A 21446-nucleotide genomic window follows, 5' to 3' on the forward strand; every position below is an offset into this window, starting at 1 on the left:
CAAGAAATTCCACTAATTAACCCTGATAAGGCACACCTGTGAAGTGGAAACCATTTCAGGTGACTACCTCTTGAAGCTCATGGAGAGAATGCCAAGAGTGTGCAAAGCAGTAATCAGAGCAAAGGGTGGCTATTTTGAAGAAACTAGAATATAAAACATGTTTTCAGTTATTTCACCTTTCTTTGTTAAGTACATAACTCCACATGTGTTCATTCATAGTTTTGATGCCTTCAGTGAGAATCTACAATGTAAATAGTCATGAAAATAAAGAAAACGCATTGAATGAGAAGGTGTGTCCAAACTTTTGGCCTGTACTGTATGTATATATAGCAAGAGCCTTGCTTTAGAGGGGTCGCCATCTTGCGCTGCCATGTATGTACGGCAGACGGAGCGGACAATCCAGCCAGCCAGAGAACGCATTTATAAACCAACGAAGGCAGCGGAAGGAAGGAAGAAGGAGGAGGAAACAGCAGAGAGTGTTAGTAGTTCGTCGATACAGAGTAGTGAAAAGTTTTTTTAGTTATAAAGTTTGCGAATGGACCACACTTATCATGCAACAGGAAAGAATGAACCCGAACCGTCATTTGCGAGGAAAAGAAGACGCAACTTCACTCCTTGTGATGCACTCTCTGCAGCGCTTTTCCTCCTGATGATATATCTCCCCAACGATGGTAGCACCGAATCCCATTCTGTGCAGCAAAATGGGAGTGGAGAATTCAGCCTCTTTTCTCGCCCGCTCAGCATCCAACACATGGAGTTCCTCATCTGTATGCTCCGGCTCAAACAGGTATGGCTCTGGATCTGTGTCCGCAACAAGAAACTCTTCAAAATCACGTTCAAAGTCGTCCACTGCAGCTACTATAGCCCCGAGATATTGCTAGGTTAACATAACAGCTGAGTTTTGTTTACAGGCTACGCTGTCAGTCAGTGTGCAGGCTGGAGACTGGTGGAGCAGAGAGGGGAGGGCTGCCCTGCTTGGTACTGTAAGTAAGTATGTGTGTATGAAGTGTCTGTGTTACGCTAGAAGAGTCAGAGTTTGGGATGGAGACTTTTACGTGCTACCCCCTGGAGTGTTATCGGAGTTTTTGGAGTGCTCAAATAAACGGGCCTTTTTCCCAAATGCTACTCTGGTCTCCTGCTCGTGAGTGATTCATTACAATATCGTAACATGGTTAAATAAACATTCACCTCATCGCTAGACAGACCTACTCCTGAAAAACTCGTGTCTGCGCAAGGCTTTTTGTCCCTACGAGGCCACCGTCATTTACCTGACGGGAGGGGTGAGCGAGTGAGCCCTGCAATCTAGAATTTGACCACTGATGTCACTGTTTTCAACGGTTTTCAACGCATTTTACACACTGGCCCTTTAAACCTTTTAACCTGCATGGATTTCAAACAACACGTCACACAGCCAACTCACAACAGAGGACACACCCTGGACCTGGTCATAACCTATGGCAAAATCCTACAATAAAACAGTCAAACAGGCAAGAATATCCCACTTTTCAAAACTAATTTCAGATCATAAAAACAACCCCAAATTCCTTTTCTCCACCTTCGATCTTTTAACCAACACCAATGTTAATAAACCATCCAAGATGTCAACAGACACCCTCTGCAAGGACTTTGCAGACCACTTCAGAAGTAAAATCGTCGATTTGGTCGAGTTTTCTCACAGGTAAACCCAACAACCTGCCTTTTTGATCCGATTCCCACATCACTTTTAAAAACATTTTATGGATTCTTTGAGGAACAGATTTTAAGCATAGTAAATTACTCTCTTCAGACGGATGTCTTCCCCGCTGCCTTCAAAACAGCGGTGGTGAAGCCCCTTCTGAAGAAGAGTAATTTAGATCCCAACATTTCTAATAATTACTGACCTGTATCCAACTTACCGTTTTTAGGTAAGATTTTAGAAAAACTGGTTTTTAACCAAGTAAATGTTTTTTTTTTGTTTTGTTTTTTTTTTTAAAAAAGAAACAGTATTTTAGAGAAATATCAATCTGGTTTTAGGATGAACCACAGTACCGAGACAGCCCTTTTAAAGATTTTTTTTTTTTCACAGTCTTTGTACTACTGGATCTAAGTGAAGCCTTTGATACAGGAGATCAACACATTTTATTAAACAGACTCAGAAACCTGGTCGGCCTCTCTGGTACTGTTTTTAACTGGTTCAGCTCTTATCTCACAGATCGATGTTTCTTTGTAAGTATGGATACATGTTTCTCCAGAACACATGAAATTAGGTGTGGGGTGCCCCAAGGGTCAATTTTAGGTCCAATTCTTTTTAATCTATACATGCTTCCCCTTGGGGACATCATCAGGAGGCACAGCATCAGCTTCCACAGTTACACATATGACACACAGCTGTACATCGCCATGTCTCCTGATGACACAGGGCCAATTGATACCCTTTTTAACTGCATTTTAGATATCAAGTCATGGATGGCAGTGAATTTCCTACAGCTCAACCAGGACAAAACAGAGGTTTTAATTATTGGTCCTGAAGACAAGAGAGAGAAACTTTTACCAAAACTACAAGATTTTAAACCTTCACAATGTGTAAAGAACCTGGGCATCATTTTTGACTCTGACCTTAGTTTTATTCCACACATAAAAAATGTAACAAAGATAGGTTTTTATTATCTTAAGAATATAGCCAGAGTCCGCCTGTTTCTCTCTGAGGCTTACACAGAGGTGCTGATGCATGCTTTTATCTTTTGTCGTTTAGATTATTGTAATGCCCTGCTCTCTGGTCTTCCCAAAAAGACCATCTCTAATCTGCAGCTACTCCAAAACTCAGCCGCACGAGTGCTGACGAAGACTAGAGGGCATGCGCACATTACACTGGTTTAAGATCACTGCATTGGCTCTCCGTGTGTTTCAGGATCTTTTTTAAGGTTCTTTTATTAGTTTTTAAATGTCTTAACAGTCTTGGGCCATCTTATTTATCTGACCTGCTTTTATCATATCAACCCTCGCGGATCTTGAGGTCCTCCGGCACCGGCCTTTTAATTGTTCCAAAAGTCAGTACAAAAACCCACGGGGAGGCTGCATTCAGCCATTATGGCCCACACTTATGGAATAGCCTGCCGGAGCATCAGGGCTGCAGAGACTGTTGATGTTTTTAAAAGGAGGCTCAAGACTCACCTTTTTAATTTGGCTCTTAACTGATTTTTTTTTACTCTTTTTATATTTCTATTATATTATTTTAATCTCTAATGTTTTTAAATTATTTATTTTTAAATCTTTATGCATTTTATTATTATTAAATTTCAAAATCTTCATTTATTTATTTATTTATTTATTATATTATTTTAATCTTTAAATCTCTAATTTTTTCTAAATCCTTAAATTTTTATGCATTTTAGGTCCGTGCATGAAGTATAATTCATTGTGTAATGAAAAATCCCACTTTTGGGGGTATTTCCTATTTCATTGTCGTAAGACGTGTAATGCAATTCAGCGCGTCAAAGCGTCCACTTGTTCCTTTATCCAACTTGTACAATGAAAATTGAAGAAGGAAGTTGAGAGCCGGAAACAGCCTTCAAAGTAAAAGTTGCGCGTTGTTGTGAAGCGTGATGGCTGCAGCGGTCAATTTAAGGAGAGCGAAACGAAATAAATACAACTAACAACAAATAGCCTAAATAATTAACATCATTCATAACTGTTATACAATGATATTTCCACCACTTTCTCACAACTGAAACAGATGATCACCGGGGATTTTCAAAGTAAACAGACCGTGTTTGAGACGCACTGCTGCTGCAGTCATGAAGTAAGTCAAACTTTGTTGTTGTTGATCTTATCCACTAAACGTCTCCAATCCAACACTGTTTAAATTGTTGACCTGCCAACAGTGTAGCTAACTGCTAGCTACAGAAGATAACCAACGCTAACAATGCTCATTTGTTTGCAGGTAAACTAGCTAGCTGTTGTAGCTAATAAACAGCCATTGTATGCTAACCTTAACTTACTCGTTTGTTATTATCAGCTGTTTTGCACCTCATTTGAACATTTGCTCATAAGTCCGTGTGAAATGTTTACATTTATGGTAGACCTTACTGGTCATATAAGTAAGGACATAGGAGTGTTTTGATATGCATTTTTGATTTATTAAACTCTCGTGTGGTCTGTGTTCACAAATGTGTATATTCTGATCTGTCATACTTTTCACATTAACCCTGCACAATTGTACAGCTCTGTGACCCATGGTAAAACAATAATATTCTGCATATTCTGTATATACTACACACTGTTTCTTATTGTAAATCACCAGGGCAGGGGAGATATACATATCCTCTGGGATCACAGAGTTCAGACAGTCGATGACTGAAAACAATTTAACACCAAATACTAGATATCATGACTAAAGTTTGTTTTAATTGATCAAATGATCTTTGGTCCACTAAAATTGGGGGACTTTGGTAAAACTAAAGCTACAATTAATACACTGTTCATCTGCGGATGTACAATAAACACCATTAAAGTAAAGAGGAAATATGAACCTCGGTCATATATTGTCTTTATGCAGTCTTTATGTAAAACATCTGTTTTAAACCTAACAAAACATTTTCTTTTATTACAGAGTTTCCAGAGGACCAGAGTAGAGAGCTTGTGAGACACTAGGAGAGGCAGATGTGGATGGAGTGTCGCTCACCTCAGAAGGAATGAAGGAGTTTCAACATGTCTGCTTTCTGAGTTCTGAGTTCTGAGTTTATCGGCAGTGCTTAGAATCGGGCTGGTTTTCATGTGATCGGCCATGACCTGCGACCGACCGGTCAGTCTAAAATATGCCAATGTAAAACGTCGGTCAAATTCCCACCGTGCCGCATGACATTGTGTAATATCAGCAGCGCACACACACGCACACGTGCAGCTCACGGCTTGAGCGATGTGAGGAAGGGGACCTCAGGGACACACTGGTTTGGGTAGAACAACTATGGAGTAAATGATTCTGGCCAGAATAGGGTCGAGAGGATACTTCAATTTTCAATGCAGGAGGTTCACAAGAGTAGCATGTGGGTCCGGGGATCATCGGATAATTCGTAATTCATTTGTAATTCAGAAACCAAAAACGGTAAATCTGTTACTTGATTCAAAACAAAAAAAAACAAGAGTACCCAAGAAAACCGTTTTTGGTGTCGGAATCAATTGACGAAAAACCAATCAAACCCGGCCCGTTTTTGGGTTTTGCCGATTCGTTTTATCGTTATTCCTTTTTGGATTAAATATTAAACAGGTCTGTAGACATTCAGCCAATTTGTTTTTGTGTTTGAAACCAAAAACAGAAGTCACATGTTTTTTTTCCTTTTTTCATTTTAAACGAAAAAATGAAATCACGTGATCTATTCCTTTTTTGTTTCCAAACGAAAAACCAGAAAACCAATTTTGGTTTTTGCAAATTCCTTTATTCATTTCTCATTAGGGACAAACAGTAGCGCAGTGGGCAGACAGGATATATATATATATATATATATATATATATATATATATATATACATACATATATGATATTTATGGGTAAAATGGCCATTCTATTAAAAATGTAACACCCAGGATTATGCAAGCACAGAATCTAATAAAATAAATAAATAGGCCTACATATGCTATGCATATGAAATATATTTTATCCAAAAAATGTGTGATATATTATTTAGTTGCATAGTGTGAATTAATAGCCTAATTAATTACATATGTGGAAATAGCCTGTGTCGTTCATTGTTAACCATTTCACATACAGATGTTACTCATTTCAATGCCGCAGCCACAGTGAAGAGGGTGAAATAATTGATCCAGGAGTAGCTGCAGTGCGCAACAACAACCAGCAGGTGGCACATGTGAGCAGTTAAGATGCAGCGTCCAGCTGAAACTGTTTGAGAATTAGCAGTAGGCTACTGTTATGTTTTCTGCTGGACCTGTACAGTATACTAACTCGTTACACAGTCTTAATTTCATAAAGGACATTTTTACTATTATATTTCCACAAGGATCAGTGTCAGGTCCCCTATTATTTAGCCTAATGAGCTCCCTCACCAGTGTCATGATGTAGAACTGCAAATGTATGTGTGACATATAGGGTATTTATGTGTATCCGCCCGCTAAATTGTGACATTATTTTATGCATATGATATCGATTTTGTATCTTTACAGATACCATACAGATGCCCCCCCCCCATTCAATTTAAAGCATAACTGATTTGAGTAAAGGCACGAGAGTTGGTAGTTACACCTAGAGTAAAGCTACTGAAGACCAGCAAAATGTTTTCATTTATTCTTTCAGGTGGGTAAATGTCACCTAAGCACCTTCAGATTTTATCAGTAGTGTAATAGATAGTAGTTAAGTAGTTAGTAGTTAATAGATAACTTGTTTATATAGTTTGTATTGTGCTTTGTGATATTGTTTGAGGGAACTGTAACATAAGGTAACTGCATACGAGTGGATGCAACCATCACTAATGCTAGCATAGTTCCTCAGGGATTTAAGCTGTTATTACTTTCATGTTGACAATCCAACCTGTGAACACATTAGCTAAGGTCGTAAGGACTGTAACTGTTGGTAGCTGTTGTTTATTTTGTTAAAATATGTTGAACTGTAATTTTATGGGTTATTGTTTGTCGGACAATTGAGCTAAGCTAACGCTAACGTCAGCTGTCACTTGTTGCCATAGGAGTGGTAAACATTCGCGTATGAGCTAATGGGATGTGGGAGTGCAGAATCAAGCTTCATTGTAAATATAGTTAAGATACATTGTAGGCCTATTTAACACAGGACGTGGAATTCTAGTAGGTAGTAAACTTTTAGAAAAGAGCTTAACTTGTAATACCATTTAATTTATTGTAATCTTTGGGTTAGGCTATTGTTTTCTATAAAATATACTAGTCCTAAGAATTGGGACAGTGTACAATTTTTAACATAAAAGATGCACTGCACCAGCATTAGCTCAAAGCTAAATTACCCAGTCCCTGCAGTCCCCCACAATCAAAACATACAACAGCACAACAACAAACAATAGGCTACAGAGCAAAAAAATACAGAACACACCATACAAAATACAAAGCTACACACATATACACACATGGGGCAGGATGCTTATTATATTCTACAGTCATTGTTAGATCAGCTCATGAAAACCCAAATTTGCACATTTTACAGAAAACTGCGTCCTTACACTCTGTTGTATCAAGAAAAGTATCGATACTGCTGTGATGGTTAATTTTTCATTCTTGGTTGTGCAGGGAAATACATTTAGTTGTGAATGTGGTTGGCGCATAAATTAGCGGGTGAACCCATAGCTGCGAGAACATGATTTCAGTTGGAGGTGCGAGAGTGCTGACTATGAAACACCCCCTCCCCAAAAAATGTTTGAGTTTATTAAATACCTGCAGAGATGCAACCGCAGTAGAAACAATATGTGTGTCTCCCCACTGTGTGCATTTACGCATGAGACACAGCTGGATCTAATGTATCAGGATCTAATGTTAATTAATGTTCTGTGTTCTTCTACACATCCATTTTATTTTGACGTTTTTACACTTCACTTCTGCTTCCTGTCTGCCCACCGCGTTACTGTCTGTCCCAAATGAGAAATGAAAAAAGAATTTGCAAAAACTAAAATTGGTTTTCTGGTTTGTCGTTTGGAAACAAAAAAGGAATAGATCACGATTTCGTTTTTTGTTTCTGGTTTAAAATGAAAAAAGGAAAAAAACACGCAATTTCTGTTTTTGGTTTCAAAAGCAAAAACAAATTGGCTGAATGTCTGCAGACCTGTTCAATATTCAATCCAAAAAGGAATAACGGTAAAACGAATCAGCAAAAACCAAAAACGGGCCGGGTTTGATTGGTTTTTCATTTGATTCTGACACCAAAAAAGGTTTTCTTGAGTACTCCTGTTTTTCTGTTTTGAATCAAATAACAGATTTACTGTTTTTGGTTTTTGAATTACGAATGAATTACGAATTATCCGATGATACCTGGACCCTTTACACTCAGTTAACTTAATCATTCATGCACACACATCAAGACACAGAAGGAGAAAGTTGTTCATTGTCCGTGTTAAACTTAACAGAGCGGAGCAGAGCTCTCGCTGTGTGTTGAAACTGACAAGGCGCGTGTCCACGTACCGAAGATGCACATGTCCGTGTCCGTGTCTGTGTCCGCATCCGCGTGCTTACTGACAGGAGCGGCAGCCTGTTCATATGTGCACCAAATATGAATGTTCCATGGATGGCAGCCTGTTCAAATGTGCACCTTTTTTCTTGTTGTTAAAATAAGAATGTCCATAACACTGCATTTTGTAGATGTAAAGCCCTGTGTGAATTTTATGTTGTTTTTTTTTCCTGTTTAAATCAAGCCCCAACCTCCAGGGGAGATGAGTGAGACCAATGCGGAAGTGCCAAAAACTGCAGTTCACTGACTGTCCACTTGAGGCTGGCTCCGGAAGTGAGTCAATTCCCATAGACCCCCATGTTAAAATGCCCAACTTTAGAGCAGAAATAAACATGTTTACAGCCTGGTACAAAAAATGGTTTTGGGCTCTATAGTTAAGTTCCTCTTTCATGACACCTCTGGGGGGGGGGGGGGGGATTTTTTTCTAACTCTTCCGTTTAAATGTTATTAAGGTTTGAATTTGCGCATAATTAAGGGCGTGGTCACTTTGACTGACAGGTCGCACCATCACGGGTGGCTAACTAGCATGCTAACTAGCCGCTGGCTCTGCTGCAGAGCTGAGCCTCGACTCGGCCGTCTGCTCGGCGTCATCTCAGCCAATTCGTGCCCATGTTCAAGGCATTGAACCTGTCCTCTCAGCCGTGTTTGCGCCTTTCGGATAATTTTTCAGGCAGATATTGGAGTAATATGGCTTGCTGTTCGACTAATTATACCAACAGACCGTCCAAGAAGTCTGTGCTCCAGGTTTTTCGGTAAGTGAAATTCTTAAATTCTAGTATTATTTTATTTATGTTTATATGTTAGCACTAATTAGCGGGTATCAGTGTCTACGGTCACTACGGTCACCACCTAGCTTGTCAGCAGCGTGTATCGGTGTTTGCGGTCACCACCTAGCTTGTCAGCTGATTGTTATATTATTAAGTCTTTATTTAATACATGTAAAATCACGTTGATACCGGAGGTCTCATTTTCAAATGCAACCTGTATCACAGCAGCAACATCCACATCCAGTTACAGAGCCACAGACAATACGATACAACACAAGCTTAGCTCGTTAACTAGCTAACTAGCCAGCTAACGGTTAGCCCTCGAGCAAGACGCCAGTCCGGGGATGCATCGAAGTCAGAGCCTGACAGAGAAGTGTTAGGATTTAGGCATTTAGGGAGAGAATATTTTGAACAAAAGGCTGAGGCTGTGTGAGGTTTGAAAATAAAGGTCCACCACGTTAGTTAGCTAACGTGATGCAATGTTAACGTTGTCATATGAGCAGTGTAACATTAACATAACATTAAGGCTATACTTGTTTATGTGAATTAAAAAGTGGCGAACTGTGTGAAATTACAATAAGGTGTGTAACGTAATTGGAAAAAAACTAATGTGACATTTGACTGTCACATATAAAATATTAAGAAGATTAGTGTATGATATAGGCCTGTGTTTACACAACAATAGATAATGCACAGACAGAATATGAGGTCTGTGATGGCCGCCACCTTTTTGTTTTGCTAAAATAAATTGATTATGATCTGTTAAACATTGAAGTAAGTTAAGTTGTATTGTTTGCATGTAGTGGAGTCTGTTAAGTAGGTAACCTAACACATATATTACTTTTAATATCTATTTGTCTATGTAAAGTTTTCCTCTAGGTGACCCAGACAGACTGGACCAGTGGACACTCAACACGAGGAGACAGAACTGGACTCCAAACAAGACTTCCCATCTGTGCAGTGAACACTTTGAGAGTCATCACTTCAGCACTGACTCCAGGATAAAGACACCTTTTTTTCATACAGTACCTCACAAAGAGTCAAGAAACTTATTAGTTTGAAATGATGAATTATTGTCCATAATACATTTAAATGCATTACATAAATTACTAATTGTCATACATTATACTCGATTAGGGCACAGCTTGCTCCGTACTATTCCTGATAAGGTGAAATTACTGACACACCAGTGTAGTTTAGTGTTCCCCTGATGCAAAAGGCCAAATGAAGATTTTATTAATCAAGGAACATGACATGTATTTACCGACTCTAACATTTTAGTGCCTTTTATGCAAAGACCCTTTATCAAAGTGAGAATTACTACCTTTTTCCCCACACACAGTCTGTGAAGAACCAATGGAAAAAATATTCTCATAATGAGACAGCCGAACATAGCATGATTCCACAGTGGCAGTGAGCTTTGAGAACAGTTCAGTTTCCTTTTGATAGCAACAATTATTTTAATGTGGATGAATTGCATACTGTACATTCATACTCCAGTTGTCTTGATAGTACAGTTAAATTTAAAATCACATTCAAATATAAAGTTGAATATCTACAGAACTTAAACACAAAACTATTTTATGAATGACAGCCACTTACTCAGCAATAAGATCATTTTGGTGGTGAGTGGGCTTTTAACCAAGACAGGCTGTAGTCAATGTTTTCTACCTGTGTTTTTAACCTATTATCTTTCTCTCATGTAGGACACTTGTGGAAAGTTACAACGCCTCGACCAATGTGATATTTACTCCACAGTAAACAGGTTGTTTAACAAGAAATTAAGATTTTGCAAATTATGACACTGGGTCCTAATCCATAGGTTTTATAATTACTGTTATAAATCTTTTCATTTATTTCATGTGTACTTTTTGTAACATTTTAAAATGGATGTTTTCATGAATGCAAGCTTTGACTTAATTTTGTTAAACTGTTTGTGAAATGGTTCGAATTTTTGTGATATAAAGTGGAACAGACAAAATTTACTTTAGAGTAAAAGCAATTTTTTTGAAAGCTGTCTTTCATCAGTTTTCTGTGATGATTGGAAATATAGTGGTGATTTAAACCTTTAACAAAATACAGTAGTTATTAATGGCATCTTAATGTTTTCATTTATGTCTTAACATTTACCCAAGTTTGCATTTATTTTAGCAGAATGTAAAAAAAAAAAAAATGAAAAGCTGATGTTATGTGCTGGTTTTGTTTGGACATTTCTTTAAGACAAATGAAGAAAATTCACTGAGAAAGTCTCCTCCTTTTGTGAAAAACAAGGAAATATGTGGACACTGAATAGTTTTAAGTCCCGTAGGAGGTATTATTTATTTGTGACGTTGTGACATATGAGAAGGTTCTGTGGGTATTGCACGGTATTGAGACTTATATAGTGAGGCTAAAAAAACCAGCAACACATAATTGGCTGATTATCTTTCTGCTTGCCTCACTATAAAAACGTCACAGTACCTTTGCCTGAGGAAGACCCTCTCAGAGTTGGCAACATAGCGAACAAGTGATACCTCCTTGGGGCTTCAAAACTATTGTGTCCAGCTAATTCTTTGTTTTTCACTTTGAGCCCTTTTATCCAGTCACATTCTTCTGTGTTAAAACTAGACTTCTAACAGAGCAGCAAACAAAGGTTACTCTCCAAAATCTTCTCAGGCTCTGCTGCTGGGTGTAAGGTGCTTAGTTATCTTCAAGTACAAAGTTAAAATAATCAGGCCCACACAGAAATGGACAGCTTAATTTTTTGTCGGTGACAATGTTAAACATTAATGCTTAATGTTTTGTCTGTAGTATATGATTTGTTTGTCCTTTCAATTGACAGTCAGATTTGATTGTGAAATACAACATTCAGTCAGTAACAAAGACAAAAGGAGTGCAAATGTAAATAGAATTTATTGAAATTTTAAACAAGTTATAGATGAATATCAAAAACTCAACATTAGCCATGACAGCCTGGGCTATGATCAGGCCTAACAAAATGTGTCCTAAAGGCCAAATTCAAACTGTAAGCAGTTCACTGCGTTTAGAGGTGGTCTTTAAGACAATTAACTAATTTACTTAAAAACATATAATTTCCCCTAGGTGTGAGATGAATGTGTCTGATGTGAGGGTGCTCAATTATGGCACCATTTAAACTATGAACAAATGTAGCCATAACACATTTCCTGGCCTTATCAATCTTTGCTGGATTGCCACCAGCCTCCCACCTGCACCTTTGGGCCAATGAAGAAAATATCTTAATGCCAGAATGCTGGAGGTGAAGCTGGTGCAGGTCCTCCTTCATCATGCTGACCAGCTTGACACTGCTGACCTTCACCATGCCATTGCCGCCACAGTGGATGATGAGGACATCTGGTGCTGCTCTTCCCCGCAGGGAGTGCGAAAAGAAGGAGAGAAGGCCTCCCCACTGCAGTCAGCCAAACCAGCAGACACGGACACCCGGCATGCTGAGGGTGCTTCCCAAGGTCTCTGCAGCTCTCTGGACACCACGCCGGACATAGCTGTCACCAATGATCCACACTGTGTATATGAAAGTAAAATGAGTGTAATAAATTATTAGCGTTATATATTTAAAAAAAAGTTGAAGCGTTTTTTTTAAGAGCTGAATCATTGTTTCAAAGTTTGTTGTATAACGTTAGTTTCAGCTAAACTCAACTTACCTCAAGTTTCGTGAGGGAGCTGGCACCAAGGGAGCAGCCAACACCACAGGGCTAGCCAAAGTAGCGTAGCTTCTTAGCCTAGCTTCTTAGCCTTAGCTAACTTAGCAGCGCCGAGCGAGTTGGGCGTGTTTAGGCAGCCAGGCTTCCTTTGGCCCACCTCTTTGCCCATTTTTGATTGTCCGGGAGTTGGGCGGAGTCAGGCACTGCCAAGATGGCGACGTCCAGAGCGGAGTATTTTGAGCTTCAAATCCACTCTTCAGAAATGGACGGATGACGTCACGGTGACTACGTCCATTATTTTATACAGTCTATGGTTTACATGTTCTAATAAAGGAAAGATAGAAAATACTGCAATATCTTGTGTGCTGGAAAGTGGTTTGAAAAAAATGAAATCGGAATCGGCCAAAATCGGAATCGGTCGTCCAAACACTCTGCAATTCGGAAATTGCTATCGCCCAAAAAATTGTAATTGGTGCAAGTCTAGAAATTAACAAGAAGATATTCCAGAACACTACACCTAACAGTGAAAATTGAGACATCATCCTTCAGCAACTGCTGAAGGATTCCAATTTTGATCCATAGTTTTTGGTCACGTAACAAATTGAAGCAATACTGGGATGAGATCTACATAACCCCCAATTCCATTTTTAAAGTACAGAACCCTCAAGGACCATTGTTTGCTTTACTGGGAGTCATCTGCAAACAGAAATCACTTAAATCGTCTTTGGATTCTTTTAGTGGCAACCATTAAAGGAATCATGGTGGGCTGGTTGGCATGGTAGAACAGTGGTTGTCGCCTCACAGCAAGAAGGTTCCTGGTTCAAACCCAGAGTGGGGGGTTCAAATACAGAGTGGAGGAGCCCTTCTGTGTGGACTTTGCATGTTCTTTGCATGTTTTCTCAGGTACTTCGGCTTCCCCCCACAATCCGAAGACATGCAGGTTACGTTAATTGGTGATTCTAAATTGGCCGTATGTATGAATGTGAGCGTGAATGGTTGTCTGTCTCTATGTGTTAGCCCTGCAATAGTCCTGTGACCTGTCCAGTGTACCACACATAGCAACGTATTTGTTAAGAACAAGGCGATTCCCTCCGAAGGGACACTAACAACTCAAAGTACACATCAAATAAAATTTCTCCAAACATGTTTTTTGTTATTTTAGGTAGTTATTATCACACTAATGTATGTTCAAATGTTCATTTTCCCCGATAAGTTGGTTTTAATTCGTTACTTGATACTATAAACACAGTCTGACCATCTCAAGCTTTTATTTTGGTACTTCCGGTGACCGGCAGTGTAAATTTGCATATTAGCCAAATATTTAGTTTCACCCAGAACATTTAGATTTAGCATTTAGATTTAGATTTAGCATTTAGATTTAATATTTAGATTTAGCATTTAGATTTAGATTTAATATTTAGATTTAACATTTAGATTTAGATTTACATTTAGATTTAACATTTAACACTTAGGTGCCACATTTAATATTTAGATTTAACTATTTAATATATTTTGAAATGAACAAATATTGCTGTAAATGTGGTAAAAGGTGATGTTAAAAAATTCACAACACTTTTTTAAACATTGTTTGAGGCTAAATGTGGCAAAATGTTGATGTTATTTTCAGCGTGAGACACTTTACAAATAGCACCCCATAGTGTCTGATAGGCATTTTGGGTGAATTTAGGTTGATTTTTTGGGATGCCTTTTTTATAGGATCTCTTCTGTCTGTGCTGCAGTATGTCATATCAATATCTAACTGGGTTCCAATGTGTCCTACATCCTGCACTGTTTATGATTCCTACTCACATGCCATTGATGACTCCGTCTGGGTTGAGCATGGGGATGATCTTGAAGATGAAGGCCTCCCTCAGACTCTGAGCTATGGAGTCACTACTGCATAGAAAATCTAGGGTGCCCTTCATAACCCAGCTGGCATTAGACTCACCGGGATGGACACGACCTGTCAGCACAATACAGGGACGATTACCTGCACAAAGACAGATGTTGACATGACAGTAAGTAACAGTAAGTGGTGAATTAAAGTTCATAGTGTTTCAGAATTTTTTAACAGTCACTTAGTGCATTAGGGATCATATCTGTGGAATGCAAGCAACAGGACTGTCTCTGTTACTGCTCGTTTACACTGAGCTGCTTTTTACATTGTCATCTATGTTCTCTGAGCTGTAGAACGTTTTTCTGACCAAGCATGGATGTATCCATTTAATTTAGTTCTAAAGAACATAATACTAAAAATATGGTTTTAAAAAATCACATCGTACCATTTTAGCTGCTTAAAAAAGCCAAATGGTTATTTGACAGGCCAACCTATTTCAGTTAATCCCCATTTTATTCATGATCACTCATGTTTTAGTTTAGCGTTACTGTATGATGTAGTGTTGGGATCACAGATGATTTGTCATTTGTTAAAATCTAAACTGGACATGTGAAGGCTTCTCCTCTTGCCATCTGAAATGGTAAGAGACTCATGTTCTTTGTCTTCCTCTTTCCTCCTGGGCTGCCAAGCAAGCTCAGACTGTCTCTTCTTGCCCCCGAACGGTAAGGGGGGGGCGGGGGATTGCTCTCAGACTCTTGCTCAGAGAACTACAAGATGCAAGATGGCCAAATCAAAGCTGGCTACAACTAAGGGGGAGGGTTTGTCTGAATGTGTGGTCAGGGCAAAGACAAAGGAAAAGAAGCAGTTGCCTCTTTGCGTTGTAGCTCTGTTGGACGCCAATTTGTAAATCAATCTTTGTGAATGCGATATGTGTTGCAAAGGGTCTGGGTCAGTGCAAAGGATATTTAGTTGCATGCAAGACTGTCTGTGAAAAGCATTAGCAAACTAACATTGTTAGTGGTGAGGCCAACTTACCGATAACCTAAGTGCAAATAATCACAACAGTAACTCAATAAACAGCATTAAATCACAACTGACAAAGATAAACAGTCTTGCTTAGCCTGTACAACTGTAATAATGCTATGCCCAGTTGTTACTTTACCAGTCCTTAAATGGATGGGGGGAAGAGTTGCTTTGTGGCATGTTGCTGTTGTTAGCCGGTGGATGAAAGCTGGTAAGAGCTGTGGTTCCAAGTGCAGTCTTTGTTGTGTCCTTGTTCTTAAGGTATAGAACCAAAGAAGCCGGTCGCTCGAGGTCCCTGCAGAGTTAGACGTTAGGGTGCTAACTCAACTTGGTTCTCCTTGTTGCTAGAAAGTTAGTTGACAACCTTGTGTTTGGCACACTAACTTCTCTGGTCTCCAGGTTCTGCTCTACGGGGAACATGAGCAAGTCATGGTCCATGGAGAAAGAGAGCAAGAGAGTCTTAGGAGCAACAGCCCGTCAGTGGCTCCAGAGAAAGAGCAGCAAGAGTCTGTAGAGAAGGTGCCCCCTTCAGTAGTTCAGGGGCAAGAGCATCTGAGCTGGTCAGCAGCTCAGGAGAAAAAGAGAACATAGAGAGTGAGGACAGCAGAACTTCTCCTACAGTTTGCCTGGTGACATCACAGAGTTACATGTCACTGTGAAAGTACTGTCCAATCAAGTTTGACAACTGGTCTCTCACTTAGGTGTGAAAATGATCCAGAGGAGATGAGTCCGAATGGCTGTCTTTTGTTTGAAGAACAAAGACCCTTTACATGTCCAGTTTACATCTGCACAAATGACAAATCATCTGTAGTCCAGAGAATCCCAACACATTCACATGTTTTTACTTAATGTTCATTTGTTGCTACGTTCTTTTCTGGCTTGTGAGATGAGTCCTGTTGAGATATAAGAGAAGAATGAATATAAGCCAAGGGTTAGGTCAAACAGGCTTCACACACCTCAACATATGAGGCTACTTACAGATCATTCATTGTAGTTATGTCAGTTCTCCTAAGTAAGCGTACACCATCATTTTAAACACACACTTGACATTATCTACCCTACTGATAATTTAGCCACAGTCTGACTGTAGCCTGTCTGACTGTTTACTTCCGATCAAATACAAATAACAAAAATTAATAATAATAATAATAATTATTATTATTATTATTATTAAGATAAGATAGGTGGCGGTATGCATCGTAAAGACGCACTTAACGCACCTGGTCCACCAGAAGAAGAAGAAGAAGCAGACGTAGTAGCAGAAGAACGGATCCAAAGACCTCTCGGTACAAATATGTGGGCAAACAAGTCCAAAAGTGGTCCGAACAACTCTAACTCATCATGTTATATTAGCCTGTGTCTGTATTAACATAGCTGGAAGCTCAACATGTGCAAAGACATTAACTCACGCTGTTAGTAGTGTTAACTGCAGCGCAAGTCCCGTAGCAGCTCGCCCCCGTTAATCAATTACAGCGGCTCCACCGGCAACGGGAGCGGCGCGACAACCACCATCTGTCGCACGACAACTCTCTATTTTACGCGGCTCTTCTATTTTTGTCGCGCTATGCTCCCCTACACGACCCTCCAGCAGATTAAAAACTACATGAAATAGTGTGCTAAACAAGCACAATGTGTTTTCAAATGAATAAACCACAATCAGAGGTAATATGTGATGATAGCCGGTGGAGCCTGGCCGTAAGGTTCTGCTTGTTGGTAATTAAGATGAGTATTGAAAAATATTTTCAAGAGGTACATATTTGTGGCTGTGGTGCCCCCTATGGGTCAGACTCAAAATGCTTTCGTACACCTATTCCCCAACACAAGAGATGCTCTTGCCCCATTCCCCTACTGCCTCCGTGGCTCCTCTATTAGTGCTCACCATCCTCATCGCCCTTCATTCCTACAAATAAATCCTTCATTACTCTGCACTCACCATCTGTGTCTGCGCTGAGATCTTGTGATTGTAACAGAGGCAAAAACTCAATATGGCTCTGTCCCTTTAGGGCTTGAACCTTAATAAACAGGCATAAACTCAACAGGGTTCTATCAATATGGGGATTCAACCCCAGTGTTCGGCAAGTTATTCTAAATATGTATTAATGGGGCGGCAGTAGCTCAGTCCAAAGGGACTTGGCTTGGGAACCGGAGGGTTGCCGGTTCAAGTCCCCATGGAGCGTGGACTGGCAGCTGGAGAGGTGCCAGGTCACCTCCTTGAGCAAGGCACCGAACCCCCCAACCACTCAAGGCGCCTGTCTATGGCAGCCCCCTCACTCTGACATCTCTCCACTTTGGGCATGTATAGGTCCTGTTTGTGCATGAGTGTATATTTCGGACCTGTGTGTTAATGACAACCGAGTGAAAAAAAAAAAAAAGAATTTCCCCTCAGGGGGATTAATAAAATATATTTAAAAAAAAAAAAATTACCTAGTCCCCAGGGGACTAGGTTAATTGATAACTCTAAATTGTCCATAGGTGTGAATGTGAGCGTGAATAGTTGTTTGTCTCTATGTGTCAGCCCTGCCATAGTCTGGCGACCTGTCCAGGGTGTACCCTGCCTCTCGCCCGATGTCAGCTGGAATAGGCTCCAGCCCCCCCCCGCGACCCTCAAAGAGGATGAAGCGGTTAGAAAATGAATGAATGAATGAATGAATGAAAAAAAAATACATATTACTAGTTACGTTCATTTTGAGATAATAAGTTACTTTACAATATTACTTTGCATAGAGTAATAAGTTACTTATTACACTACTTTTGCTTTATTTTGACCAAAATGAGCTCAGAGGAAATAATGTTCATTTAAAATGGATGAAGGTCATGTTTCACAGCAACTAATCAAAGCACAGAAGCTCCAGTTTATTAAAGGTTCGTTAAAGGGGTTTTTCCTTATCCACTGTGAGGGTCCTAAGGACAGAGGGATGTCGTATGCTGTAAAGCCCTGTGAGGCAAATTGTAAATTGTGATATTGGGCTTTATAAATAAAACTGATCACTTTATGTGATATTTTGTGGGAAAATGACAAAAATTGTGGCTAATGACAAAAGGAGAAAAAAAACTACTACCTCCAAAAAGATAAGTCATGTAATCATTTGCTATAATAATCATACTGAATATTACAAAAATAGCTGCAAATGTTTTTTATAGTTCTCTTCTTTAGTTTCATTTAATTAGTTTCAAAACATGGACTCCAATAAAGTTGCAAAAAAATCCCGAGTTAATATTGTAGCTCTCAAACCAGACAATGTGACTGTAAAACAACATGTAAGCTACATCATCTATAAACAAAACATTTTAATAAATTCAACACATATTGTATGCATTTAAACAGTTCAAATTCTTATGTCAATACAGAGCATTACTCCATACTGCAATGCCATTAGCGCAATTTTATGATGCGTCTGATGATGTTTCAAATGACGTCGCATGCGCAACCGGAAAATGTGGAAAAATCGCGGGACTTTTGAAAAATTGCAAACCCCCACAAATATTGCGGACGTTTGTTGACTTTGTGTTAATTATTGCGATCGCAAGATCGCGACTGATATATAACAGTTATATAGCCTAGACCTTTTTGAAATAAATGAATAGCCTTGGACAGAGGGAGGGTCAGGCAGAGGATCAAAGTCTGATAATTATGAGATAAATATCTAAGGGCGTATAATATGAAACACAATGTACAAATGTCTATTATGCTTTTTGGAGTTTTCCCTTTCTTTAGTGTGTTATATAGCATTTTCCTGCCTCTATAAGGTCTGTTAAGTCAAAAAAAAAATCCAGGATAAAGGGAGCTGTCTCCCCCCACAGACACACATCACGTGACCTGCACTGAAACGGCTCGTTTTGAATCTCCAGCTTTTCCCAAGAATACCCAACTGCAGGCAAGATGGCGTACACGGGCGCCGCCATATATCCAATCCATACCGGAAGTCCATACTGGATGTCCATACCGGAAGTCAGGTTTTTTGTTTTTTTCCCCCCAGAAGTCGGTTTTTAAGTTTGTCTTTTTTATATTATTTATTTTAGCAATGCATTTACAAACTTTGAAGCAGTCAACAACTATAAATATAAATATATATATATATATATATATTAAAAATAAATAGTACTACTAATAATAATACAATTATTTCAGCAATTATTTTAAATAGAATCATGTTTTGTTTGGAATAACATTAACCCCAACAAGTTAAACCTAAAAAAAATGCTGAAAATCAGCAAACACATGAATTTTAGTTGATTTCATTTTTAACAAAGATTAAATACAGTGAGCACTTTAATTTATTGGGCTACAGTTGCAACAGGCAGATTACTATCAGGTCATTCAAAACAACTGAAAATCATGGACACAACAAATGTCATACTTACTCTTACATCAGTATGGTTACGTGTAACTATTTAAACTATTAAATGAACGTAATAATTATATTGTCATATTATCAGATGTATTCTATTATTTCAGGATTACAGGTAAACACAATATTACACTATTGTACTGGCCACATAAAGAAGTAGACTTGGAGTTCTCTTTTTTGTGAACAAGTTTTTATTCCAGATATCCATATCAATCTCAAAAGCAGAAAAAAATAATGGAAAAACAGTAAAATAATTTATTTGTTTGGTCTATAAAATGTAAGAAAATGGTATAAAATGTCAACCACTGTTTGCCATATCCCAAGATGCAACCTAAAATGTCTTGTTTTGTCCCAAACAAATATCATTAAACAATGCTGTTACATGCAGAAGTATATGATCTCAAACAAACACTTCTCATCAATATATCATAGAAATGAACTGCATTTTCGGTATGGTTTTTCAGGTGTCTCTGGATCACGCTCTCATTTTTGGTTTTAAATTTGGGGCAGAGAGGACACCCAAATTCGGATGGTGAAAGGGTTGTGTGCCCCAGACTGGCTTCGTCACTCAAAATAGAGGGGTGCATCTGAAAAAAGGAAAAGTCAATCCACATTGATAGCTGGAAAACATACTTAACATCAACCATATTTTACCGATCTAAAGGACTCATGGTGGAGGAGGCACTACAGCTATTTATGTATCCACATGTGCATGTGTATTAAGTGCTCTGATGCATTACTAAAACATAATACAAATGTATTTTTTGCTGACACCCGGGGCTATGTATACATTATTTATCTGACCCGGTTAACCCTCAGGGGTCGCTCATGTCGTATACCACATGAGATGACTGTCGTTACTATTTTTAAAATATCTGCAGAAAAAAGATGTATAGAACTTGACTGAGCAGTACAGGGTTGAGGTTATACAAGCATTAATACACAAGGAGACCAGGCAAACCAAAAATTGGAAAAAAAAATGGCTTGTCTGCAGTGAGAAACCAACACATCAAGCGAGGGCAGTAATAGTCTATGACCAACATTAACACTGTTTACACACAGACATTGATGAAAGGGAGCACAACAGACCTTGAGCAGCTAACGTTAAGTTAATACCAATCATGCCCTCCGCACAGACGTCCCCCTAATGATTCAATACATTACGTAGAATTGCATCTTAGAGAACATAACACACGTGTTAAAAGTTAATGAAGATGACGGCGTGTGTAAACGCAGCGGCTTGGTACTCTATGCTAGTGCTAGCTACTAGCTAGTACTGCTAGTGCTAAGTACCGAACACAGTTTCTTTGTACAATGTACAATGACAATAAAGTTGTCTAATTCTAATAATTAAAAGACTCGTTCCCTTACCGTTCTTTCTCTTACTTGTGCGTGTATTGTTTGCATTCTTCTCTTCTTCTTCTTCTTCATCTTCTTCAGCAAATAATGCAGAGACCAACCTCCGCTGTGACTTCCGGTATGGACTGTGGATATCCATCCCATCCCTTGTCCGCCATCTTGTCTGCAGCTGGGTCCCTCTCGCTTTTACTTCCGTGATTAGCAGAGGTGAAAGTAGTTTTAAATTCTTGCTAGTACTACTCTGACCCTCAGCTTCCTCCAAATCCTCTTCCCTGGGTGCTG

General features: G+C 39.0%; 1 protein-coding gene across 8 annotated transcripts in view; it reads right to left on the minus strand.

Annotated features, from left to right (window-relative positions):
- LOC125887522 (cytosolic carboxypeptidase 4) overlaps nucleotides 1-21446 on the minus strand; it is a 668935-nt gene that overhangs the window by 151838 nt on the left and 495651 nt on the right. For 7 of the 8 annotated variants that reach the window (XM_049574398.1, XM_049574403.1, XM_049574402.1 and 4 more), the window contains one exon: nucleotides 14406-14586. In XM_049574398.1, the coding sequence (XP_049430355.1) occupies nucleotides 14406-14586 (181 nt within the window). The remainder of the gene's footprint in view (nucleotides 1-14405; nucleotides 14587-21446) is intronic. The other variant, XM_049574400.1, reaches the window with a different exon arrangement.

Source organism: Epinephelus fuscoguttatus, linkage group LG4 (genome assembly GCF_011397635.1).
Source record: "Epinephelus fuscoguttatus linkage group LG4, E.fuscoguttatus.final_Chr_v1".
NCBI lineage: Eukaryota > Metazoa > Chordata > Actinopteri > Perciformes > Serranidae > Epinephelus > Epinephelus fuscoguttatus.